This window comes from Archocentrus centrarchus, chromosome 13 (assembly GCF_007364275.1).
Source record: "Archocentrus centrarchus isolate MPI-CPG fArcCen1 chromosome 13, fArcCen1, whole genome shotgun sequence".
Lineage (NCBI taxonomy): Eukaryota > Metazoa > Chordata > Actinopteri > Cichliformes > Cichlidae > Archocentrus > Archocentrus centrarchus.
This window is the reverse complement of record NC_044358.1, coordinates 29,347,315-29,374,881: the sequence shown is the minus strand read 5'-3', so window position 1 is coordinate 29,374,881 and position 27,567 is coordinate 29,347,315. Positions and strand designations below refer to the sequence as shown.

At 40.5% G+C, this 27,567-nt stretch overlaps 1 protein-coding gene across 2 annotated transcripts; it reads left to right on the top strand.

Moving 5' to 3' along the window:
- Window positions 1–277: 277 nt before the first annotated feature.
- On the top strand, window positions 278–25,507 carry LOC115790573 (HHIP-like protein 1). 2 transcript variants are annotated; one of them, XM_030744389.1, is made up of 15 exons: window positions 278–361; window positions 541–1,433; window positions 12,406–12,670; window positions 13,881–14,160; window positions 14,298–14,423; window positions 14,512–14,655; window positions 16,725–16,837; window positions 17,096–17,236; window positions 17,545–17,619; window positions 17,957–18,083; window positions 18,281–18,426; window positions 19,174–19,255; window positions 21,013–21,095; window positions 21,615–21,911; window positions 23,869–25,507. In XM_030744389.1, exons 2-15 carry the CDS (start codon window positions 1,128–1,130, stop codon window positions 24,636–24,638), a joined length of 2,955 nt encoding a protein of 984 aa, XP_030600249.1. In that variant the 5' UTR covers window positions 278–361; window positions 541–1,127; the 3' UTR covers window positions 24,639–25,507. The 2 variants fall into 2 exon arrangements, with proteins under 2 accessions (XP_030600249.1, XP_030600248.1); XM_030744388.1 differs by having other exon boundaries at window positions 278–420.
- Window positions 25,508–27,567: the final 2,060 nt, after the last annotated feature.

Here is a 27,567-nt window from a genome sequence, read left to right as displayed (position 1 = left end):
GAACTGTTAGACACAGAGAGGAGGTCTGGGAATGCTGAAGGTGGGGGGAGTTCAGAAGGAGAAGAGGTAGAAAGTTGCAACTTCAGGGCAATATGGACCGCATGCTATGGGAAGGAATGCATGTGTCTATGTAGGAGAGTGAAAAAGCAAATGAAAAGAAAGGGGGGGGGGCAGGAAGAGGAGGAGGAGGAGGAAAGAAGCAAGGAGGGAGGGATCTCAGCTAAAGCTGCAGCGTGGCTGAGTGTCTGAATGAAAGAACCTCTCACTCTCATTTTCTCCTGCTGTCTGTCTGTCTTCTGTCCACTGCTGCAAATGAGCCCGTACACAGAGCAGAGACTCTCCGAGTGACTTCAATCTAGAAGTAAATATTTTTCAGAAACTTTGGCTGAAGATGCAACATTTTTGATTGCTTTTTGTAAGGTTAGTCCCTCTTTCTAAGAAGATTAGTTCTTTGCTTTTAGTAAGAAAAGAAACTTATTTTTGAGAACCTGTAATGCAATGGATGGCCAGTTTCAGTGACGGGAAGGTTATCTCTTTCAGGAATTTCTGCTGTGACCTGCAGGTGTTTCTGCAGATATGACTGAGTGAGGGAAACTCTTCTCATCACCTCATCAGACCTTTGGGACGTTGGTTGTACAGACTTTCAGGACTGCGCTGCAGATCTCCTGAACAAAATAATTCACTGGCTCTTGATCAGTTTGACCTTATTATATCTCATTTTTGCTTCACACATCTTGAGGTTACCATGTGAGCGTGTTGTGTTTTGGGTTGACAGTTTAAGCGGAGCAATCCTGAGTACTTTGTAAGGTTCTGGCCAGCTGGCAGACAGTTGTGATGCAGGGTCAGTGTGCTTTATACACATATACACACCTCTAAACAAACATGCAGAGATGGCTGCCTGAACCTGCAGAGGCAAGTACATGAAATGAAAACATCAAACATTCCAAGCTGTAACTTTCAGTTTCATATCTGCACTTTATAGATCCTGGAGGAGATGTAACCTGAACCCTGGTTTCATTTTCTTACATACTAAACTCAAATATCACATACAGACTGACTTTAATTACTACAACTTTGGGTCAAGAGCCAAAATATCTAGAACCAAGAGGGCACATCTCTACACCACGATGATACAGACCTGTAATTTGGTCCCCAGAGGCATCTTGCAGCACACCTTCCCTCACCACCTTCTCCCCATCCTGGTTTTGCTCCTCCGTGCCTGGTGGGGGAGCTGTCACCCTCAGTGTTTGGATTACAAGCCTCCATTTGGGCCCAGGCAGCCACTGAATTTCTGCAAAGAGTATTCCAAGTTTGGATGCTGTGATCTGGAAAAAGATGAGGAGATATCAGGCAGGTTTTACACCATTATGGAAAACTTTGACCATACAGGTTATGCAACCTGTGGCAAATACATACGCAGCATTCTCTGCCAGGTAAGAGAAGCATTTATTCTAATAGTTTATTCTGAAAATACTCATTATGTTTGATAAGTAGTACTTACAATTATTCAAATTACTTTGTGTCACATGTGTACAGTTTGGAACCCACACTCATGTTTTCCACTGTGTGTTATAGTAGCTAGATTTAATTATTCTAGCCTCTAATCTAGGCCTCACCATTGTGAATATTTTTATTTATTTAAATTAAAGCAGATTCACCTCTGGTTTGTTTTGTCATGCCATAAATTGCATTCACAGTGTATTACATGTTTTCAAGAGGAAATACTTATATTCCCTATGTTTGATTTAGACTATGGTTTGACTTTAAAAGGCCCAAAGGCCACAGCTGCCCCCTGGAAATAACCCCCCTAAAATCAGTAAGAGGCTGCCTTTTGCTAAATGAGTTCAAGTTGAATGCTTTACTGCTGTATAACTTTATTATTTAATCAAAGACCAAATGAGTGGTGAATATCAGAGTATTGGCAAGATGTAGCCATATTTAAATGTTTATATAATGTTAAGGGGTTAGTATCTCAAAATTTCAAATCACTCAGAAGTAACTTGAAATTTGGAAATAATAATTCAAAATTTTGACTTACCTCTTCCTGGTGGAAACAAGCTTCCATCATTATCGACTGGGTGGCTCATCTCTTTATTTGACTCAGTATGGCTGTCTGGGAAAATATGTTATCCACCCCTGTTGTAAATGATTCGTATCTTTTATGGTTTAGCTTGTGAAGGTTATTGTTGCTGAATTTTCTCCCTCAGACCCCTCTGGACGTTACAGAGAGGGTGACAGTTTCACCCAGGGTGATGAAATTACATTTCACATGGATGTCGAATAAAAAGAATGCCCTTGGTTGCACTTCTTATATGATGCATGGTGTTCATGCTTGGAAATTTTTGGACTCTTCAGCTGAATACTGCTATTTGACGTAGACACGCAGACAAATAGTTGCGTGCATATTCGTGCACACTCACAGCCACATGCTAACACGTCTTTAGAGTGGGAGCTCCTGTGAGTGAAGACCAAAGTAGACCATGGTGTGTTAATTTCACCATGCAACAAATGGAACAAAATTTAGATGTACATAAATATAAATGGCTCAAAAGTCTACATACATGGAGTTAACACCCATGTACTAAACAAATTACAGGTCAGTTGTTGAATTAAAAAAAAAGACAAAAAGCAGAGATGCACCGATCGACTGGCCGGGGCCTGGAATCGGCTGATTTCCAGTGTTCTCAGCCCTGACCGGTGACCAGTGGGCTGATTACGAGCCATGCAGCCACACACTGTGAGCAACCACACGTCATTAGCACACGGCTGTGGCTGTTAATGAGTTTTTCACCGTGAATGGAGAAGACACAAAGGTGCCGAAATTAATCGTGGCAGAGCCACCAAATGTTCTTATCAATAAACCTGATCAGACCCTTAAATCAGCCTCACCCAGCTGAACATGGACAATTTAAAGAAGCTAACAAAGGCAAAGAGGTTAAAGCTAAAGCTATTCAGAACTCAGAGCCAGCCACAAGCCAGCAGTTGCGAGGAAAATTAGGGTCAATGTCCTGTTTTCTGGTGAAGTTGTCAACATACTGGAAAATGATGTAAGTACCTGACATTTTTTTTTTTTATTACATAATGTTTTCTCACCTGCTTTTCTTTGGTAAAATAGAATATGTCAGGTAAAGATGGGTGTACAGCAGCTGATTTTCACTTTCCAGTAGCAGAGCACTAGTTGCTTCAGTGAGAGAGGATTTTGTAACTTACTGCAGTTTAGGGGAAATTGTAAAAGTTAAATAATTTCTTTTATTATTAAAATAACATTTTACACTGAAGAAAAGTTGACTCTTGTTTGTACATGCTGTCAATTATCAGTGGTCAGTCATGCAGAAAGGAATCCAGAGGTTCACAAAAAGATGACCTTGAGAAAAAAATTGACCAAATTCAAATTAGACATAGCTTTTGTTTATTCATGGATAAGGTCTCTAAACTTTATCCTCTAATGCAGTAATTACTTTAGTTTCTCACATGAAACGCTGACATAGGCACAAGACAGCCAGACTCCAGGGTCTGAATCAGAACAACTGTACGAAAAAGGATTGCAGCACAATTTAACAGCTCATTCACTTTTCCAGTAATCTTACAAAATATACATTAAGGTTTTAACTACACCATCAGAAGATTTGGCAACATTTGAATGAAGTGCCTGTGCCACCATTAGGTGTGGACAGGAAAAACTGAATTTCTCTTAATGACAGCAGACAGACAATAAGGGGATAACTTAAAGTTGTGCAAGAAATCTTACAAGTAAAAAAAGAAGCAGTTACACCTAGATGAACATAGCATACATTTATTTTTAAGAACACTGACTCATCGCCCGACACACATTGCACCCGACCCCTACGACACCTCCTGCGGGTGGTGGGCCTGCAGGAGGGCGGGCCCATGTAACCTCTTCGGGCTGCGCCCGGCCGAGCACCACGGGCTAATGCCTGGCCACCAGACGCTCTCCCTCGAGCTCCCTCCCCAGGCCTGGCTCCAGGGTGGGGCCCCGGTAACCCTATCCCGGGCAGGGTAAACTGTTCCCTTGTTTTTTCCCTCATAAGGGTCTTCTGAACCGCTCTTTGTCTGGACCCTCACCCAGGACCAGTTTGCCATGGGAGACCCTGCCAGGGGGACAAGCCCCCAGACAACATAGCTCCTGGGATCACTGGGACACACAAACCCCTCCACCACGATAAGGTGGCGATTCACGGAGTCGGGCGGTGGCCGAGGGCGGAGGCCCTGGCGGACCGATCCCCGGCTATCGAAACTGGCTGTTGGGACATGGAATGTCACCTCTCTGGTGGGGAAGGAGCCTGAGCTAGTGCGTGAGGTTGAGAGATACCAGCTAGACATAGTTGGGCTCACCTCAACGCATGGCCTGGGCTCTGGAACCAGTCTCCTGGAGAAGGGCTGGACTCTGTTCCAGTCTGGAGTTGCCCTCGGTGAGAGGCGGCGAGCTGGGGTGGGTATTCTTGTATCCCCCCGGCTTGCTGCCTGTACGTCGGAGTTTTCACCGGTGGACGAGAGGGTAGTTTCCCTGTGCCTTCGGGCTGGGGAACGGGTCCTGACTGTTGTTTGCGCTTATGCGCCGAATGACAGTTCAGGGTACCCACCCTTTTTGGAGTTGCTGGGTGGGGTGCTGGAGAGTGCTCCATCTGGTGACTCCATAGTCTTGCTGGGAGACTTCAACGCTCACGTGGGCAATGACAGTGAGACCTGGAGGGGCGTGATTGGGAGGAACGGCCTGCCCGATCTGAACCCGAATGGTGTTTTGTTATTGGACTTCTGTGCAAACCACAGTTTGTCCATAACAAACACCGTGTTCGAACACAAGGATGTCCATAAGTGCACATGGCACCAGGAAACCCTAGGTCGCAGGTCGATGATCGATTTTGTAATCGTATCATCAGATCTGCGGCCGTATGTTCTGGACACTCGGGTGAAGAGAGGAGCTGAGCTGTCAACTGATCACCACCTGGTGGTGAGTTGGATCAGGTGGCGGGGGAAGATGCTGGACAGACCTGGCACACCTAAACGTATTGTGAGGGTGCGCTGGGAACGCCTGGCAGAAGCCCCAGTCCGGGAGATCTTCAACTCCCACCTCCGGCAGAACTTCGACAGCATTCCGAGGGAGGCTGAGGACATTGAGTCCGAATGGACCATGTTCCGCACCTCCATTGTTGAGGCGGCTGCTCAGAGCTGTGGCTGCAAGGTGGTTGGTGCCTGTCGTGGTGGTAACCCCCGAACCAGATGGTGGTCACCGGAGGTGAAGGGAGCCATCAAGCTGAAGAAAGAGTCCTATCGGGCTTGGTTAGCCTGTGGGACTCCGGAGGCAGCTGACAGGTATCGACAGGCCAAGCGGAATGCAGCTCGGGTAGTGGCCAAAGCAAAAACTCGGGTGTGGGAGGAGTTCGGTGAGGCTATGGAAAAAGACTTTCGGACGGCATCGAAGCGATTCTGGCAAACCGTCAGGCGACTCAGGAGGGGAAAGCAGTGCTTCACTCACACTGTTTATAGTGCGGGGGGGGTGCTGCTGACTTCAACTGAGGCTATAGTCGGACGGTGGAAGGAATACTTTGAGGACCTTCTGAATCCCACTGACACGCCTTCTGTAGTGGAAGCAGAGTCTGGGGATGAGGGGGATGACTTGACCATCACTGGGGGTGAGGTCACTGAGGTAGTTAAACAACTCCTTGGTGGCAGAGCCCCTGGGGTGGACGAGATTCGCCCTGAGTTCCTGAAGGCTCTGGATGTTGTAGGGCTGTCTTGGTTGACACGCCTCTGCAACATCGCGTGGAGATCTGGGGCAGTGCCATTGGATTGGCAGACCGGGGTGGTGGTCCCCATCTTTAAGAAGGGAGACCGGAGGGTGTGCTCCAACTTTCGGGGGATCACACTCCTCAGCCTCCCCGGTAAGGTCTATGCCAGGGTGCTGGAAAGGAGGGTGCGTCCGTTAGTCGAACCTCGGATTCAGGAGGAACAATGCGGTTTTCGTCCTGGTCGTGGAACGCTGGACCAGCTCTTTATCCTCTCAAGGATATTCGAGTGTGCGTGGGAGTTTGCCCAACCAGTCTACATGTGCTTTGTGGACTTGGAGAAGGCATTCGACCGTGTTCCTCGGGGTGTTCTTTGGGAGGTTCTGCGGGAGTATGGGGTGTCTGGCCCATTGTTGCGGGCCATTCAGTCCTTGTACAACCACAGTGAGAGCTTGGTCCGTATAGCCGGTAATAAGTCGGATTTGTTTCCTGTGGGTGTTGGACTCCGTCAGGGCTGCCCTTTGTCACCGATTCTGTTCATAATTTTTATGGACAGAATTTCTAGGCGTAGCCAGGTGGCGGAAGGCTTCTTCCTTGGTGGCCTCAGAGTCACATCTCTGCTTTTTGCAGATGATGCGGTTCTGTTGGCTTCATCACGGGGGGGCCTCCAGCTCGCAGTGGAACGGTTCGCAGCCGAGTGTGAAGCGGCTGGCATGAGAATCAGCACCTCTAAGTCTGAGGCCATGGTCCTCAGCCGGAAAAGGGTGGAGTGCCATCTCCGGCTCAGGAACGAGTTCTTGCCTCAAGTGAAGGAGTTTAAGTATCTCGGGGTCTTGTTCACGAGTGATGGGCGAAGGGAACGGGAGATCGACAGGCGGATCGGGGCTGCTTCTGCAGTGATGCGGACGCTGCACCGGTCCGTCGTGGTGAAGAGGGAGCTTAGCGTAAAAGCGAGGCTCCTGATTTACCGGTCGATCTACGTTCCTACCCTCACCTATGGTCACGAGCTTTGGGTAGTGACCGAAAGAATAAGATCGCGAATACAAGCAGCAGAAATGAGTTTCCTTCGAAGGGTGGCTGGCCTCTCCCTTAGAGATAAGGTGAGGAGTGCGGCCATCCGGGAGGGGCTCGGAGTAGAGCCGCTGCTCCTCCACATCGAAAGGAGCCAGTTGAGGTGGCTCGGGCATCTGATTAGGATGCCTCCTGGCCGCCTCCTGGGTGAGGTGTTCCGGGCATGTCCCACCGGGAGGAGGCCCCGTGGTAGACCCAGGACACGCTGGAGAGATTGTGTATCTCGGCTGGCCTGGGAACGCCTTGGGGTCCCTCCGGATGGGCTGGAGGAGGTGGCTGGGGAGAGGGAAGCTTGGGCTTCTCTGCTTAGGCTTCTGCCCCCGCGACCCGGCCCCGGATAAGCGGAAGAAAATGGATGGATGGATGGAACACTGACTCATCCCACATTTGGGAAATTATTCAAAAAAAAAAAATCAACCTTGCAAAACAGAATACGAAATAAATAGTGCACACTCTTCAGTCTTTTAATATTTTGGGATATTATTTAATGAGTCTATTTCAGTACGTCTGTGTTTTAGTTTCTTTTCTGAGCTTTCTAATCTTAAACAGATCCCAGCACTGAAATCCAGCCCCTCCCTTACTGGAATGAGTCTTGAAGCCATTCCCACTCACTGATGACATAATTAGGCCCCAACTTTGCAGCTCCGAGGCTAACTACGCGCAGATCCTTTGAGCAAATTAAATGATAGGTGCAGCACAAATTTATATACTTGAGATAAAATCTTCACTGTACAGAAGTCAAAATAATTGGGTGGGTGGCTTTTACTACAAATAATGCCTTAATTTTTTATGTCAACAAGGAAACAATGAAAAATAACAAACTTGAAGTCTTCCTGGCAGTTTAATGCATCATACGCTATGTGAGTCCAAAAATACAGGGTTCTCTTATTGCAGTAATTATAGCCTGATGTGGTTCTTTCCAAGCAGTGCAGACTGGGCCTCGAGTAAAATCATAGCGCTGTAGCGCCTGCACAATTTACAGCTGTTGAATATAATATAAAACGTTTAACATGATACACATATCATGTATTTAGAATGAAAAAGCCCCCTGTTAGCTTCAGTTCTTCTGGGAAGGATTTCCACAAGGTTTAGGAGTGTTTATGGGAATTTGTGACCATTCTTCCAGAAGCACATTTGTGAGGTCAGACACTGATGTTGGATGAGAAGGCCTGGCTCACAGTTTCCCCTCTAATTCATCCCAAAGGTGTTCTATCGGGTTGAGGTCAGGACTCTGTGCAGGCCAGTCAGGTTCTTCCACATGAAACTCACTCATCGACCTTGCTTTGTGCATTGGTGTGCAGTCATGTCGGAACAGGAAGGGGCCATCCCCAAACTGTTCCCACAAAGTTGGGAGCATGAAATTGTCCAAAATGTCTTGGTATGCTGAAGCATTAAAAGTTCCTTCACTGGAACTAAGGGGCTGAGGCCAACTTTAATCTGTCCTTCACCAGACTTTACACTTGGCACAATGCATTCAGACTGTACTGTTCTCCTGGCAACTGCCCAACCCAGACTCATCCATCAGATTGCCAGATGGAGAAGCGTGATTTGTCACTTCAGAGAACACGTCTCCACTGTTCTAGAATCTAGTGGCGGTGTGCTTTACACCACTGTATACGAACGCTTTTCATTGCCCTTGGTGATGTAAGGCTTGGATGCAGCTACTTCGCTATGGAAACCCATTCCATGAAGTTCTCTATGCGCTGTTCTTGAGCTAATCTGAAGGCCACATGCAGTTTGGAGGTCTGTAGCAACTGACTCTGCAGAAAGTTGGTGATTTCTGTGGACTATGTGCCTCACCATCATCTGACCCTGCTCTGTCATTTTACTTCCACTTTGTTATAATACCACTAATAGTTGACTGTGGAATATTTAGTAGCAAGGACATTTCATGACGGGACGTGTTGCACGGGTGGCATCCTATTCTTTAACAAATGTTCATAGAAGTAGTCTGCATGTTGTTTGGTTTTATGCACCTGTGGCCCTGGAAGTGATCAGAACACCTGAATTCAATGATTTGGATGGGTGAGTGACTACTTTTGGCAATATAGTGTATTAACAATTATCTTAAATGTAAATAAAATCTTTTTGATTCCATTTGACATCTTTTTAGTTTTTTTGTAGTCTTATTTAAATTGTCCCTGGAGTGATGGGTTGATGATTTGAGGTAAAAGAGGCCCGGGAGGCGGTCAAGTTACCCCGCTGCCAGGGTACTTAAACAGTGTAAACCCACCACACTGAAGTCCTCTGTTCCAGCTGCAGTACGGAAGCTTCCTGGCACTGATATAAATCACAGCATGAAGAGAGAGACAGGGCGACGCATATTAAAGAGAGAGACAGAGTAGGAAATGAGTGTGTGTGTGTGTGTGTGTGTCAGGGAGACAGGAGGAAGACTGTCGTCATGCTGCGCTTACTTGACCAAACAAACAACATTTCCTCCTCAGGCCAGGGGTCCAGGATATATCAGGTTCCTGCAAGAGAGGAACAGTTCAGGAAAGGAGGAAGAAAAGCATAGGAATAAGGAGAGATAAATAAATTCAGTGAAGATAATGCCAGGCATAAATGAAGGAGAAAAAGAGGCAGAGAAAGAATAAAAGAAGAATTAACTGTAATAGAGACAGACAGATAATCTGAAGGGTTGAAAATATCAAGCTGTTAAATATCAAGCTGTAAAATAAAATGTGTATTTCTGTGCTACAGCTGCAGTTACTGCTCAGCTTTCATCTGCCTTTCTGGATTAGTTAAAAAAAAGGGAGAGAAAATAATGCATTCAGTAATGAGGTAAAAATAAAAAAAAGACTGACAGAGGGGCTTTTTGAGGTCACAAGCATTTAGCCAGCACTGTACCAAGTAGCAGAAGTTGAGATTAGTTGTTTCCCCTGTTGCATTTTTCATAAGCACTTTTAGTACCATAGTAGTGTCTCAGCGTGTTTCAGACTGTTCTCTCAGTTTAAAAACTCAGCCTGTGTCGCTTGCTCTGACAGCTCTATCACCCTCGCTTAGGGTCAAGTCCAAGTAAAGGGTCACACATTTACCTCTCATCTGTTTACCATGACTCTTTTCTGTTTCCAAACTATAATAAGACACCACCGTGTGGAGCAGTCAGCAGAGAATTGGGAGTACGTGAGATTACAGGAAGAAAAGTATTTTAGCTTCTGTTTAATCTCAGTCTATTCTGAACTTGACGGCGTAAACACCAAATTATAGTAGCTTGAAGTGGTCACATTGTAAGAAACAGCTGTTCGTAGTTGTATGCCTTAATTCTACCCTATCATAGTGGGACCCAAAATAAGACAATGGCTGGTATTTCAGCATGACTGGGTCAAACAAAAGAGATGAAAACAAACAGAATCAGATGATGTACAGCATTATTTGCTTTACTTTTTTGCCATCCACAGATTAAGCAAAGAAAATATCTGCTTAACTTTGTCATAAAATGTATACTCCACATTGAAGAAGATATATCAAAATGCAGGAAGCATCTGCTCCACATCCCTGTTTACTGCTTTCATCAACAGTTCCTGCAGCTCAGACTGAATGCAGCTTTTGTTTGGCCCAGTAGAGATAAATCTGTTTCTCAGAAAGCTCTGATCTTTTCCATGAAGTACTAAGACTCTCTGTTGAGTGTTTTTGCCCCAACTTCCCACCTTCCCCTTACTCTGTAATTTATAATTGTTGGTCACTGTTTCAGTTAACACTTGGATGGAGCATCAGTTTAAGCCATGTGTCCCGTAAATCAAAAAAGGCAGACACAGAAGGTTTAGTTGGGTAGTATACTGTCAGCAATTGTGATGAAACATTTTATGTAACACTGTGAAGAACAGACAAAACTGAGACTGTGTGACTCATCACTCTGGTCCACTACAGTATCCAAAAGGCATTGACGGTTATGAATTTGCCATATTTAAACATATGCTGAAGTCAGTTTGGCATGGGGTGCAACTTGAGCCAAGTTATCCACTGTGATTGTGAAGCATATATAATGGGAAAATGTTGTCTTGTTGATACTAAGTACTTTTAGGAATTCTGCCCACAGAAAGATAAAGCAACCACAAAAGACAGCCTTGAAACCTTACCTTTGAGATGTAGATTAGATTATTGTACTCAAGGAATTAAATACACCTGCCAATTCTTCTCTAAGTGTGACCTACGAATACCAGTTTTTGCTGATTCTGATGTTCTTTTTAAGAACTATAAGTAACAGCATACACAAAAATAAACTTTTCTTTAATGCAGAATTTTCTTTTCATAATAAAACAAAAAATAAACCTTACATTTTCCCCCAAACTGCACTAAATTACAGGATCTTCTCTGCCTTAAACAACTGAGAATAAAGTACTGAAGTTACTGAAAACTGGTACAAACAATTAACTCAGAATGAGTTACTGTGCACCCAACTTTACCTGATATATTTTATCTTGAAATGCAGGTGCAACTAATTTATATACAACTACTTAATAATTTTCCAGTATGTTGGTTGTGCCACAGTTTACTTCCCCGCCCATGATGAAGAACTCCGTAACAGCCGCAGCCACATGCTAATGATGTGTTGTAGGTGGTTGTGAGTATGTGAGCGGCTATTTGCCTGCACGGCTGCGCGTGTGTTTCGCATGCATGAAGGGGACCGGCTGGTAATCGGACAGGTGTGAGACTGACCAGACATGCTCAAAGAAATAATGTGGAAATTCTTCAGAGTGATCATTTCAGATAAAAGCACATGTGCTGATTTTCCCTGTGTAGGTTTTTCATTCCTTACAAAAAAAACAAAACAAAAAACGTTACAGCACATAATTAATGTGACGAATCATTCTATTGCTAGATGACAGGATTAAAACATGCAAAACTCCAACATTTTGTCCATATTTATTCAGTGACATAATTTTTAAAGTGCTTTTGAAACTAAATCCATCACATACATAATCACTGTAATAAATTGCAGTAATCTACACTATGAAACATAAGACTATGAAGCAACACAACAGGCCCATATCTGGTGTGTGGATATAATCTATTCTGATCTGTGCTTAATTAGTCCCTTCATCATTATTATTGCTTCTATAGACAACAGACACAAGCAAATCGAAACATTTTTGCTCTGCCAAAGCTTTTCTTATGCCGGTTTGTTGTTTGGGATCTGTTTACTGGAGATGATCAGTTAGGCTGATGGGGTAAATGAAAGCACACCAGTTCACCACATGATGGTTGGGGTGCCATGCCTCTTTGTGCCTACAGCACACCATTCTGGGTGTGGACAGTGTGGTTGTGACTTAATAACTGAGTGGACCTTCCTGGGATCCATTTATACCAGGCCGCACTCAAACAGGCTGCATATATCCCAGGCCTGCCCAGCCAAAATGAGGCCCAGGGGCTGTGGAAGAACAAATACAAAAATCTGTGGTCTATTTATGCAATTCATACATTTCCATAACTCTACCTTTGATAGGAGTGTAAAAGAGGGTTAATATGTATATTAATATGTATGAATACACTTTTAAAAAGAAACTGCTGTACGTATTCCCACCTATATTTTTTAAAACAAACAAATTTTCCAAGTCACATTTAATGAAACAGTTTCTGTTGTCCTTTGAAGGAGTGTTCTCCATATGCTGCCCACCTGTATGATGCTGAGGATGCTAACACACCTATGAGGGTGCTGCCTGGACTCTGTGGGGATTACTGCTCTGACTACTGGCAGCAGTGTCGGTACACACTCAGCCTCCTGCTGGAGGACTTAGGGAACCCACAGCAGTTTGCAAACCTGACTGCCACAATTGAAGAAGATCGCAGAAAGTTCTGTGAAGTTTTGGAGTTGAAGGACAAAGAGTATTGCTATCCTAATGTCTTGACAAATGCAGGTATGGGTTACATGTTGTTTGAAGAGATTCAAGTGCCATCAGCACTTGTATTATATATATGGAACAACCTGTCTTTATCCTGGACTTTATCACAGTCATCATGGCTTACACAGATGTACTGTATGTGCTCACCAGAAGAAACTTAACTTTTTAAAACGCATGAATATACTAATACTGATGAAGAGATGATGAAGAAAAACTCAGTCTCATAACTAACACAAACAAAAGCCTTGATAGCTCAGCAGCTGTAATGAGCTAAATGTTAGTATTGGTATCAAAAATGATGCTCAACAATCAGCACATTAAAATCATTGCTGTGAACAAGTTAGTATGCTTCAAGGCAAATGTTTATGTTTAGTAGGTACAGTACCAAAAGAGGAGACACAAACAAAGCCTCAGGGGGCCACAAGCTAGTGGCTCTTAATACCAATCCCAAGCCCAGAAAATGGGAAGGTTACATCAGGAAGGGTGCCTGGTGTAAAATTCGTGCCAAATCAAACATGCAAATCCAGCTGTGGTGACCCCCCCGAGAAATGAAAATAGCTGCAAGTACCTTCTTTAGGAAGTACAGTATTAGCCTACTGTTAGCCTGGAAACCATGGATATCTATTTACATCTGTGCTAGATTTTTCATTGGAAGAATGATTTCAGATTAAAAAAAAAAATCCGTTATCACTAATTTCATTTGGATGAGGAAACTTGTGAAAAAAATATTTTTCCATCCACAAGTCCAAATTTTTAATTGTAATCTTAAAATTATGACTTAATAAATTGAAATTTCAAGTTATTTTCTCAATTACTAGTTATTTTCTTGGTTTGATTTTGAGTTAGCATCGACGGCATGTGTTCCAAAAAACTTTAACGTTGGCCAGAATGATATGACCTAGGATGTTCAAATTCACACATCTAATAAAAATCTTGGATGAGTTCGAAAATCTGTGATCTTGACCTGAAAGCAAAGGTCAGAGGTCAAGTTTTCTGAAAATCTTGTGACCGCAGTAACTCAAGAAAGATTTCACATTGGATGTTTAAAGTCACACCATAGATGCATGCTGTTCAAGCTAGACCCATCCACCTCCCCACCCCCCCGCTCAGCGCCGCTCTTGTTAATTTGGTGCAAGCCGCTGCAAGTATACTAATTGTAACTCATTTTAACGACATGCCTTAGACACATGCCAATCCACTCCTGTATCTTTTCTTCTACCCCAAGAGCTAAATGCTAACCTGGGCTCACTAAATGAAGATCCTGAAGGATGTTTGGAGCTGTGCTTGCAAGAAGTTGCCAATGGACTCTGTAACCCTGTGGCCATGATCCATGCAGATGATGGAACTCAACGCTTCTTTGTCGCAGAGCAGCTGGGTTATGTGTGGGTGTATTTGCCAAATGGCTCCAGGATCGATCGCCCTTTCCTCAACCTGACTCAGGCCGTCCTCACATCCCCGTGGGCTGGGGACGAAAGGGGATTCCTCTGCATAGCCTTGCACCCTAGGTTCATATTTTCATAATCAAAATATCACTTCTGTCTGAGGATTATCGCCACAATGAAACAGCAGCATTTTGTGGTATTTTCAAAATAAAAGTTCACTGTACCAAAGTGTTTACATTGAGCATCTGTTCTGCACTTAGGTTCACCACTGTCAGAAAAGCCTACGTGTACTACTCTGTATCTGTTAAAAAGGAGGAACGAATACGAATCAGTGAATTCACAGTGTCCTCACATGATGAAAATCAACTAGACCATTCTTCTGAGAGGTACTGTACATAGTCAAGTACTGTATATCCTTGCAGTGTCTTAAAAGACACAAGTACATTCAGTGTCTTTTCATCTCTCCTTCTATAGAACCATCCTGGAGGTGGTTGAGCCAGCGTCTAATCATAATGGAGGACAGCTTCTTTTCGGTCATGATGGGTATCTGTACATCTTCATTGGTGACGGTGGCCGTGCCGGTGACCCTTTTGGAAAGTTTGGAAATTCACAAAACAAGTCAGTACTGTTTAACCAATGCATTTGGACGTTTGGGTGTATGCACAGACTGACAATCCTGACTCCACATTGTGCGTTAAACAAGACAATTCCTGTCATGAAAGTTAATCACATCATTCATTATGTGAGTAAGAAATGAGGTAAAATTTTAAATGATAATAATCAAAAGTTCCTATGATTATATGAAATTTAAAATAACACTAAAATAAAATGGACACATTTGTCATTTTCAATTTATGAGCCTTCATGATGTTGTAAAGTTGTTGGCTTTATAACCAAGATAAACAAAATACTAAAGTCGAGTCAGAACAGGTAACGAGCCAGCGAGTCTTGCCAAAAACGAATTCCAGTTAGTTAAATTCCTCTCAAATAAAATCTAATGAAAAGGATCAAAATTATGAGGAACATCTCTGCATGGACCTGAGGGAATTATAAATTAAAATTATAGCTTTGCAAAGACTATAATCCAAAGCAATTTCTTCAGAGTCACAAGTGAAAAAATGTTTATGAATGGATCATAAACAGTCATTCTTGATAAGTGCCAGGTTCTGTTGTGTGCCAGTTTATGAAGATTTCAGCCTTTAATTTACAAAACACTTCCAAAATTGCCTGATTTTCTCTTCGATGGTTTATCATTATACTGAGAGCAGCACAGATTGAAGTTTATTATTTTAGACTTTTTAGCCGGGTTAAGCCCAGAAAAGAGAAAATATTTTGTTACAAGTCACAAATAACAATTGCAGGATTATCATATTGAAAAGTCAAGAAAAAGTAGCATGACAGAGCTTTTATTTAAGGCGTTCATTAGTTGTTCTTGACTGTGTTGGTTACTCACTTCTCTAACCACATGACCTTTCCTTTATAATTGTTCAGTAAATATAGACTGTAAATTAAAGGAAAGTGGATATATATTTTAACATAAACTATGATGCTTGAGTGCGTTACATATGCTTGCCACTAAAGAAATTGTTTGTCTGTCCTTCAACTGTGAATCACACCTGTCATTTAAAATTTTTATTTAATCAAAGTTACTACAACCAATAGAAAAAGAAATAGGAAGTCCAAATTTTGCTTCTCATTTCTTGTAAATTAATACTTTACCTGGTGAAATGCTCCAACAATGTGACATTCAGTAGGTATAGTGTGCACTTTAGAGCTGGTAAATTAAATAATAGCCCTCTAACTTTAAGGCTTATAGACAGATGTCAGGTACATTTTTGTGGAATTCTGTGTCTCCAAAACTGTGGCTTCATTTAGAGCTGTTAACAGCTTTCCTCCAGAGATGTACAGTTTGGCTGTTTTTCTGTTCCTGAGGGGCTGTTTTTGACAAGGCGTAGTAGGCCTTCTGGGAATGCATCCTGCCAAGTCTAATATTGACACTACACATTACACACATCATGGACCACCACACACACACTGGTATGCAGAGGGGGGAGAGAGAGAGACAGAGAGAGAACATGAGAGAGAGTAAGTGCAGGGTGGGATGAAAAAGACTGGAAAAAGGCTATAAAGAGAGAGTGACCAATCTATAGAGGGGAGAAAGGTGCAAAGTGAATTTGGGGTGGGGATGGTGGTGGGGGGTGGAGAGAATGTAAAGAGATGCAACTTTTGTCAGTAGCCTGTACATTTTTGATCAGATAGGTGCACCGAGAGAAAGGACAGTAACCTAAGATGCTTAATGAAAATTAGGGAAAAAAAGAACAAAAAGTTCAAATTCAATTCAATTCAGTTTTATTTATATAGCACCAAATCACAACAAACAGTCATCTTAAGGTGCTTGAAATTAGAGGATGGAGGGCAGTCAGTGGAATGTTAAGGGTTGCTACATAAAGATAAACCTGGAAATCTATCATAGAAAATAAAAAAACAAAGGAAGAAAAGGGAAAAAGAATATAATGGGACAGCAAAATGGACTCAGATGAAGAATGTTTTTCTTTTTTTTGTGCTCTAAATAAACATTTAGTGTAAAAATGACTGCGGTTGCCAATTAAGCCATTTAATTGGCCACCACAGTCTTTATGCTGCTCTGAGTCATTCTTCTTTTTTTGCCTGCTCCTTGTGTTTTATAGGTCAGCACTTCTCGGCAAGGTGCTGCGTGTTGACGTTGACTTCAACGATAATGGTGCCCCGTACAGCATTCCCTCAGACAACCCATTCCTGGGAGAGAGGGAGGCACGACCTGGTAAATTAATTTCCTGTTGGTGTGGAATATTGTGATCATGTCTAGTGACTTTGAAAATAACAGAATGACACACTTATTTATACTAACCTAGCTTAGCTTAGCTCCTGTAATATATGACTGCTGTGCAACTGTTTTTTCTTACTGTGCAAAGCTGGAAAATGACTGTTCATGCTGAGAAAAACGTCCTCACAAAGGATGAAATTGTTGTCCTTTCTTGCTTTTTCTCATCCTTCTCTTTCTTACTTTGTTTCTCTGCAGAGATTTATGCCTATGGAGTTCGCAATATGTGGCGTTGCTCCATTGACCGCGGTGACCCCATTACACGTGAAGGCAGAGGCAGGATGTTTTGTGGTGATGTGGGCCAGAACAAGTTCGAAGAGGTAGACCTCATTGTTAAAGGTATGATAATTGTCATTTGAAGTGAGATTTTGATTTTTTTGGCGTGAATACTTCTGTTTCTATAGTTTAACAGCTTCAAACAAGTAGTTTACACTAAAGTAAAATGACAAATTTTATCCCCATATAATAGGGTCACTATGTTTTCAAAAGAGGACATTGAGTATACATAAAAATTACTGCCTGTAGAACCACGTCCAGTTTTTTTTTCAGCATATGGAGTGTCTGTGAAACAACTCACAAAATCAAAAGAAGTTGGAAAATTGCATTTTTCCTAAGTAACTTCCCTATGTTAATACTTCTATTTAAAGGAGGAAACTACGGATGGAGAGCCAAAGAAGGATTCAGCTGCTACGATCGTAAGCTCTGTCAAAACTCTTCTCTTGGTGAGTCAGCTGTCTGGGCTGTTTAGAGTCCATAAACTGAATCCAACATATTTACAGAGGAAGAATAATACAAATATGAGCTATGATGTGTTTTTAAACTTAGCTTAAGTCTACACTATTTAAGAAAATACATTGCTGTAACACATGTACTGTTTATTTCCATGAAAGCCTCTTTAACAGTTGTTGTCAACTGAATAGAAATTTGAAATAATTTAACTTTATTGTCATTTGATTTTACGAGCTCAGGTTACTTACAGGTTACAGGATATTTCCTGTTACAATTATGGACAAATAACATTGAATAAACTGGGTGCGGTCTGTGGTTATGTGTTTGCAGATGACGTCTTGCCGATCTTTGCCTATCCCCACAAGCTGGGCAAGTCTGTGACAGGAGGTTATATTTACCGAGGTTGTCAGATGCCCAACCTCAACGGACTCTACATCTTCGGGGATTTCATGAGCGGGTGTGTTTTTGTAGAATCAAATTTTCAAACCTGTGTATTTAGGACAATGAAAACACAAACAACACTTTCTTTGTCTTCAGGTATATGGTCAGTGTGGGTGAACGCGCTGTTGACCTACTCTACCATGTGAAGTTTTTAGATCATCGGTCTTGCTGAATATACATATGTATATTATATGTATCTCTGTTTCTGTTTAGGCGTCTGATGTCTCTTAGGGAGAATGTTACCACAGGTGAATGGCAGTACAATGAAATCTGCATGGGAAGAGACCAGACCTGCAGATTCCCCAAACTTATTAACAGTTACTATAAATACATCATCTCTTTTGCTGAAGATGAAGCAGGTAATGCGTGGGTCTGTGTGTTTATGTATTGCTACCAGGCATCGCATCACTTAGTTAAATGGGTTTACACAATTTACACAGAAAAGCTCTCTCCCACCAGACATTCGCAGTATTGACTCTCTTCATGTTTTCAAATCACGACTCAAAACTTACCTGTTCAAGATTGCATACTCGCTTTAGTTCTTTTTGTTCATTTTAGTTTCTGTTTGTGCTTTATGTGATTTGCTTTGTTTAACCCCTGTAAAGTGTCCTTGGGTGTCATGCAAGGCGCTTACAAATAAAATGTATTATTATTATTAAAAGATAACCTTAAGCTCCAATCACACAGGCCTAGAAATAGTCCAGTTGCAGATTAAATCCCTCTTATTTCTATTCTTTTTCTGATAATGTCAGGGAGCATATTGAAAATGAAAGGTTAAAGCAAAGTTTCAAATATTTTTCACCAGAGTAGTCTTTTGTAACCTATTCAGTCCTTTGCTCTTTTTGTCTCTTTCTCTATTTTGCTATTTCTATGCCTCTTTTATTTCTTGGTCTTCCTCCCACCTGCTGTCATTATAAATATTTCCCTCTGTTCCTGTTTTTCTTCTTGCTGCTGCTTTTCTTTCTTTTTTTTTTTTTTTGGTCTTTTCTGAACCAATTGCTCTCTTCTTTCCATTTTTTAATTTTTAAATCTTCCTCTTTGTCTTTTATGTTCAACTGTCTCTGCCTGCTGCACTCTTTCTGCATTTCCTCTGTGAATTTTTCCAGGTGAACTGTATTTCTTAGCCACAGGAGTCCCAAGTGCCACATCCAGAAGAGGGGTTATCTACAAGATAGTGGACCCTTCCAGGTAACTCGCCATTACAACACTTTACTTCAGCAACAAATAAACATTCCTTATACAGTACCGGTCAAAAAATTTGAACACATTTACACGTTCATATGAATGGGTGAGTGTGTCCAAACTTTGTGTACTGTACCTACGTTGGTGTGTGGTAGAAAATGTGTTGGCAAGAGTTCAGCTGTGAGAGTAAATTTCACCCAAAATAAAATCCACTAATAGGAGTATAATGGAGGATGGATGTGCTGTGATGCTTATAAACTATCCAGTACTGTGCAACAGTCTTGAGACACCCCTCATTTCTTTATATTTTGCTGGGGAAATGGGCAATAGGTGCAGTGATTTATGAAAGTGTGCAGGCATAAATTGAAATGCAGTCAAATGCAAGGCAAAAACTGAGTTTGTACACTTATAATGAGCTTGAACATCAATGTTTGGTATGACCACGTTTATACTTTGACACAGTCCAAACTCTCTTACCAAGCTTGTCATTTCTTTAAGTAGTCTTCAGGAGTAATTTTTCAGGCTTCTTGAATGACATTCAAAGCTCTTCTTTGGATGTTGGCTGTCTTTTGTTCTGTTCTTGGACAAGATGATCCCACGCTACTTCAGCAATGTTGAGATCTGGGCTCTGGGTATGTCGTGATTGTGGATCTTTTGCCCAGCGTTTTGTGTTTTTTGGTCTTTGAAGTTCTGTTATTGTTAGATTTCTTCAGTTTGTTTCATAGTTTGCCTTTGGTTTAGAGTCCTCATCTCTGTATTTCTCCATTTAGTTCATTCTTAGTTCTGGCCATTTGATTTTGTTATGTTGTCCTTAGTTCAATACTATGATTTTCTATGATTTCTGTGTTCTGGAGTTTCAGTTTTCCCTGCCTTCCCTGTCTGTTCTGTGTCTTGTTGAGTCCCTCAGCCTTTTCTCCCTGTTTCCCTTACTTAAGAATGGCTTCTTGACAGCCACCGTTCCACTGAGACCATGTCTGATGAGGCTTCAGCGAACATTAGATGGATCAACTGAAGGGCTAGACGTATCTCTTAGGTCCCCATTTCCTTAAGGACATCACTTTCATTGATGTCATCTGCTGTAGATAGTTTTTTAGGCCTGCCACTTCTTCTTTTGTCCACCAACTGTCCACTTTCCTCACATTTTTAGGGACATATTGCACAGCATTCCAAGTTTTCAGCTAATAGCTGTCTGAGAATCACCTTTTGTTACAAAAGTACCACTTTATCCTAGTCAAACTGTTATCTTTGGTGTTTTTCATAGATTCAATTAAAAACATGGGAACAGATGTGTTTAGTAAAAAAGTGCCCAAAGATACAATTTAAAATTGGTTCTTTGCTAAGTTGTCTGTTATGTGTAGACCCAACACTGGTTCATCTCTTGAGTTAGGTTCCTTTTTAAGCTTGAATGATTCACAGGTCAGTGTTAAGTGACTCAACAAACAAAAAAAGCTTTCCTCTGAAAATGGTCAGGTACAAAGACTGGACTGAAAATGAGTGAAAAAAGCAGCCAGTAGCCAAAGAAAAAAATTAAATAACCTTTAGAAAGCCTAGAGAACTATTGCTTGAGACCACTTTTAAAAATGGGGAGCTTAAAAACAGTTGCTAAGTCAACTTCCACAGCTACCAATTTTAAAGTAAATACAATGACGCACTAAAAGTGGAAGCTGTTAAACACCCAATAAAAACCCAATTAAAGCTCTATATGTGTTTATAGTACCTGTTATTTATTGCTTGTGTGTTGATTTTGTTTCTCCTGACCACAGGAGAGCACCACCAGGAAAATGTAATGTCAAACCATCACCTGTTAAGATAAAGGGAAAACTAATTCATTTCTACCCAAAAGAAGGTAAACAAAGTCTTAAAGTAGTGTTTCTTTCTTTAACTTCCTCGTTACCTTTTTTTTTTCCAACTGTAGCTTTAGCAAGGTACTTTCCAATTTTTTTTTCTATTTTTGTTCCTCTTTATTCCTCATTATTTATAAGATGTAGTTGTATACAGTATGTACATACAGTATATTTTGTTGACAAGAATAATTATTTCAAGCTCTGGGGAGTTTACCTCACATATTGTCTTGTTCTTACTCAATATAACAGTTTCAGGTAGTGATTCTTTCTAGAAATTGGTCAGTTGCATTGTCAGTAATGAATAAGTAAACAAAACATGATGTTATATACATGTGTTTGTTTTTATTTTTGGCTTCTCTTGATGACTGAATGATCACTTTAATGGGAGGATCATCAAATTGTAAATTGTAAACTGTATCTGTACTAATTTAAACCAGTTTCATCCATTGGGCATCGAACTATAGGTGTTAGGTTTTTGGCACTGCACAAATGTTCTTATTTCATTCTTTTCTTGTTTACAGAGTTTGTAATCAACAAGAAACCAACCACCACAGCAGTTCCTACGACAACGACCACTACAAAACCTACAACAACTAAAAAGAAGACAAGAATAATAATAAAAAAACCTCCAATGCCAACAAGAAAAACACCAAAGCCACCGCCAACGGCAGCAACAACAAGGAAAACAACAAGAAAGACAGCATTACCAGCAACAACACCAGCTATTAAAACAACAACAAAAGCAGCCTCAACCGCAACAGTAAAGCCAAGAACTGTCCAGATTGCAGCAACAACTCCTGCCACTACTTCATCCACTGGTAGGCCTGCTGGTGTAACCGTTTATCAAGATAGCCCCACTGATTACCCAAGTTCTAGCCAAACTATTAACCCAACCACTAACTTGACTGTCAGAACTAATGATAAATCCACAAAACTGGTTCATACCTTGGCACGAGGAGAAGCCAGTAGCACCAAAACTGGTGGTTTCTTCTTCTGCACTCTGATTTTGTTTTACATTTTCACACCTTAATTGCTAAATTAATGTTTGCTAAGTAAAATTATTTGCAATTTAGGATTAAGTGCTAATTAGCTTAGCTTTGCTGGAATAAGGTAGCTATAAAAACTATGCAGGCTTTCTAATGATTGAAAATGATAAGCCCTGTCTCTTAAAAGTCACATTGCTTTATAATTTAATTGTATTTTAATTATGTTTTTTTAAAGGTTTTTTTTCTTTAACAAAATATTTTACAATTGAGTTTTTTTGGCCTTTCGAATGATTTTCACTTGCCAATATATGACTGGTTGTCTGAACAGACTGACAGTAGCAATGCAAGAACAACAGCAGCAATTTATTTGTGATGAACCGAAACATATTTGTGAAGCATCACAAACAAACGTAATCCAGCCGAAGATAGGCGGAGAAATAATTTTAGCCTGTGCATAATTTTTAGGAGGCAGGGCTTAAATTATGAATATTTAAATAGAAATAATGTAAATGTATATGAAATTATGTGATAAATATGCCCCCATCTTTCCCACTTTGACAATACTGTAGCGTAATTGGTTAAAAAAATGTCTGGTTAAAAAAAAAAACAGCGGTGACTTTAGTTAAATCAATATGCACTCAAATAAGTAGCTTTTTAATGAATTTATTTATGTGTCTGATCAGTCTGCAAAGTCTGTGCACTGGAGGAGAAAAAATTATGGTGAAGGAAAAATTATTAACATAACAGTTGGATTATTAAATTGAGTGCTAGAAAATTGTTGGAATTTTCTCTTGAATTATAAGAGTTTACTGTCTCACCTTCATGGCTTGGTTTTAATTATAAGATTGTCTGCTCAGACTAAATTTGGGATAAGCCATTTGCATTTGCACAAGTGTTTGTCAAACTCCAGTATAGTGGAATTAACTGAATTGGCTTTTAATCCTAAATTAAGACCTGCTAACATGCTGTTCTTTGGCTGGTTCAAGAAGCTAAAGCAGGATAAATGGTACCTATTTATGCGTCAAGTTTTTTTTCACTGCTATAATTTAAATCAGGTGTTTTCGGATTATTTATTATTTATAAATTTTTCTGCATCAGCTTCAGTTTGGGCATTCATCCTTGTGTGTCTGTGTCTATGTCCTTTCTTTGTGATATATATATATATATATATATATATATATATATATATATATATATATATTTTTTTTTTTTTTTTTATTTATTTATTTTTTTTTTTACCCTAGTGTACTAAAGCAGTTGTTTAACTTTTTGGGAAATTTACTTGTTATTTTTCTTGAAAAAAGAAAAAAGTAAGCCGATGAGATTAATGCTGTTTGTCTATTCAATAAAGACATCAGTTTGCAGCAAGTTAGCTGAGTTTAGAATAAAGACTGCCAAAAGATACCACAATATTTCTACCTGTAACATTATATCTAATTTCTTTACATACATATATAAAAGTAAAACAAAATACTAGTGGTTTTCTGTGTATAAAATGTATAACCATTTCTTGTCTGAATACAGAAATGAGGTAAATGTGTTTGCGCTTCATTTAAATATTATGGAGCAGATAATGTCTTACATAGCTAGCTGGCTTGCTAACTTTGCACGTAACCTCATTCCCAGTGGGCTGACCATCCTCCTATTTATATGATTCTCATTTAATTCTTAACAAAGCAAGTTCTGTTTCCCAAAATGTCAAACAGTTTTTTAAATATGAAAAATAGTTTTAGCACCTCATCAAACTACATGTAATCAAAGAAAGAGGGTGATTCTGTCTCTCCATCAGGTTATCGCACAACCTCCACGACTGTAGACTCATCTAGGATTGCAAAAACCACAATCATCACCACACCTTCAACAGGGAGACATGGGAGACCCCTTCAGTACCCCTCTAGCACCACCTCACAGTGTTTAAAACCACAACCCCTTACTACTCCAGCCACAAAATTGCTAAAACGACCCCATGTGACTCTGTCTACATCCTATCTAAATTATCCTGACCACAGGATGACCACAACATGGCCACCATACTTCAGCCAGACGCCCTCTGTATCATCGTCCAAGCCCCAGAGACCACTAATCAACACTACGCTGCTTAAAACACTGGAAGAGGTGCTGGGGCTTGGAGAGAAGCTGGAAAGTGCTGGAGAGGGCAACCAAGTATTTAAGAGGCCTAGAGGACGGGGTAGAGGTCGTGGTAACAAGAGAGAAAGAGGAGGGAGGAAGCTGCGGGCTGGCTCAGTGCGACTTGTAAGTGTCAATGGTTTGTCAGATCGAGGCAGAGTGGAGATTTTCATCCGTGGCCAGTGGGGTACAGTGTGCGATGACCTTTTCACCAGCAAGGCAGGTACCGTCGTGTGTCGTCAGCTTGGCTTCTCAACTGCTCTGGCAGTGATGAAGAAGGCTACCCTGGGGGAGGCGGACAGGAGTGTTAGGATACTGTTGGATGATGTGGAGTGTGAGGGTGGGGAGAGCTCACTGCTAGAGTGCAAGAGGTCCAGGGTTGGGAAACACAACTGTTCACATGCAGAAGATGTAGGGGTGATCTGTGGTTAGCAAAGAGTGGTTAAAAGTAAAAGAAAAGCATTGGACACACACAGGCAGTGAATGTATAAAAGATTATTAGATTTCATACATTTTTAAGGATAATTTTTGGTGTGATAACAATTTTGTATAATTTGTATTATTTTGCTTTTGCATTTGTGTATCTTAAAAAAATTTCTATTCATCTCAGAAAGAAATGTGAAGGAAGAGCATGCCCCTTCATCAATCTTTCACAGGCTTTGTGTGATCTAAATGCAAACATCTTCCCCTAAACTCGCGCAGTCCACAGCGGTAAAGATAATAATCATCCACACATTTGAACAATGATGATTATAGTAAACAGCAATATAGTATCTAAACCATAATTACATAAATACAGTGGTTACCACTCATAAAAGGGAATCTTTTTTTCTCCAACTGTCTCATTTTTAACCCCTTGTAAGTATGGTTCTTAGATAAAAATGGGAATAAAATACAATTTTTCTAATGAATTTCAGTACTCAGCAGTTATGATGGTTTCATAATGTTCATGATATAAATTACTATCAGGGCAAAAACTGGTTAAAGTGGATTGAATTAGTTTTGGAGGAGCCTTAATGACATTTTGAGGTAAATTGAAAACAAACAAACAAACAAACAAACAGATCCTGCTTAAACTGTCAGTTGTGAGAATCTATATTTTTTAAATGTATAATTTTAGTAGATTTATTTTCTAAAGCAGATTTTAAATGATTTGCACGTTGATACATGTTGAATGTAGTTTTAAGATGAAAAAAATATCTTTAACCAGGAAATGCTGGACATTCTGTGCAATGAATGTAATGTTTCCAGGTTTACAGAAAGAGAGTTAAGGGCACAGGGGGCCTGTGATATAAATAAAGTTTGCTGCAAAATGATTTTCTTCTTAGTCTTATTTGCTGTCAGTGTATTTTAACGAGCAGCGGCTGATTCTTCTTGAGCAGCTCTTCTCAACACTTTGTTGTGTTAAATAATGACGACTGATCATGATTGTGTGCGTCTTTTGCCAGAGATTTACAGAAGCATTATCTTTTTGCATAAATGTGAAATTTCTCAGACAGATTACAGAGCACTGATTTTTTTCCGACTTTCAGATTAGACAGGAATTAAAAGTAATGTTTCTGATGAAGCTGCTGGAAAGCAATGCTCACTGACATCCAGACATTTTATGGCCAGATTGAACAAACATCCGAAATGCATATGATGCACGAATAATACAGAATCCCATAATGCAAGTATTGTCTAATTAACACACTGGTTTAGAGATGATACCTTAGAGGCAGTAAAAGAAATCACAAGAGGATCTGAAACAGAATTTAGCTTTGGGGGTGAGGCGTTCCAGCTGTCCAGCCTTTTTATTTGAAGGGCTATCAGCATTTAAACAGAAGGAAAAACTGATGAGTTGATGAGTTACACTCAGTGAGCTGGAAGACACCACATGTCAACACTGTCTTTACATTTCAACATTTACAATCAAATATGAAATTTAAAGTTTAATTTGCTTTCCTTCTTTTGAATTCCTTCATTCTCACTCCACACGTTTGTGTAATCACTAAAAAAAAGTAAATAGCTGCAATCACGGCCATATGAAAGTCAGTAGAGTGTAAAACAGGCATTATTGCAAAAAGTACGATATTAGCAAATGAACAGATGGCTGAATGGACAGAGGGAAGCAGTGTTTGGGCAAATTAAGGAGTAAATGAGTCTAGAATAAAAAAAAGAAAAAGAAATAATACACCATCTTGTATTGCCTTGACCTCTGTGGATGTAAGTTTCCTCTGAAGGCAAGATTACATCATTCTTCACCATCATAATGTAAAATTTAAAAATCTTCTTAGTGTAAAAATTACAATTCCAAACATTTTTGAAACCCAGTTAGCCTCAGTGTTTATGAGCAATACTAAATTGAATTTATTGGCACATTTGCTTTTCTGGGTGAAGATTAGAATTAATCAGAGTATAAATGAACTATGCATCCAAATATCAATATAATATTTTGTTTGGGTCAAATCTGGAAACATACACATCTTAGTACTCCCTTTTCAGACATGTTCATAGGAACACAGCTTGCGCTACTGTTGTCTCTTTATTAATAACCATATCTTAATCTAAATTTTAATTTACACTCACCGGACACTTTATTATGTACACCTTGCTAATACCAGATTGGGTATTTTCATGGCATAGGATGACATTTGGTGAGCCTGTGTGAACTGTAGCCCGAGTTTCCTGTTCTTGCCTGATAGGAGTGGTACCTGGTGTAGTCTTTTGCTGCTGTAGCCCATCTGCTTTGTTTGATATGTTATGTATTCAGATGTTCTTCTTGGTTGTAACAAATGGTTAGTTGAGTTTCTTTTGTTTTCCTATCAGCTCAAAGCAATCTGGCCATTCACCTCTGACCTCTGACATCAACAAGGCACCCAGAAAAATGCTGCTCACTGGATATTTTCTCTTTTTCAAACCATTCTTTGTAAACGCTCGAGATGATTGTGTGGAAAAATCCCAGTAGATCAACAGTTTCTGAAATACAAAAATAGCCCATCTGTAACAAACAACTACGCCATGTTCAAAGTCACTTAAATCACCTTTCTTCCCCATTCTGATACTCAGTTTTGAAGTTCAGAAGGTCATCTTGATCATGTCGACATGCACTGAGTTGCTGCCATGTGATTGGCTGATTAGATATTTGCATTAATGAGCAGTTGAACGGGTGTACTGCATAAGTGGCCAGTGGGTACAACCAGGTGTACATAAAATGTATTTAAAAACTCTTTGAACATTTTATCTTCACTACTAAAAATAACATAAAAATAGCATAAACAGAAAATCTTAAATTAGATATGAAATACTTCCTTATAATGTTTACTTGAGAAGTGTACTGCAGCAGATAACACTTGAATTTTAATAAAAACATGTTGTAATA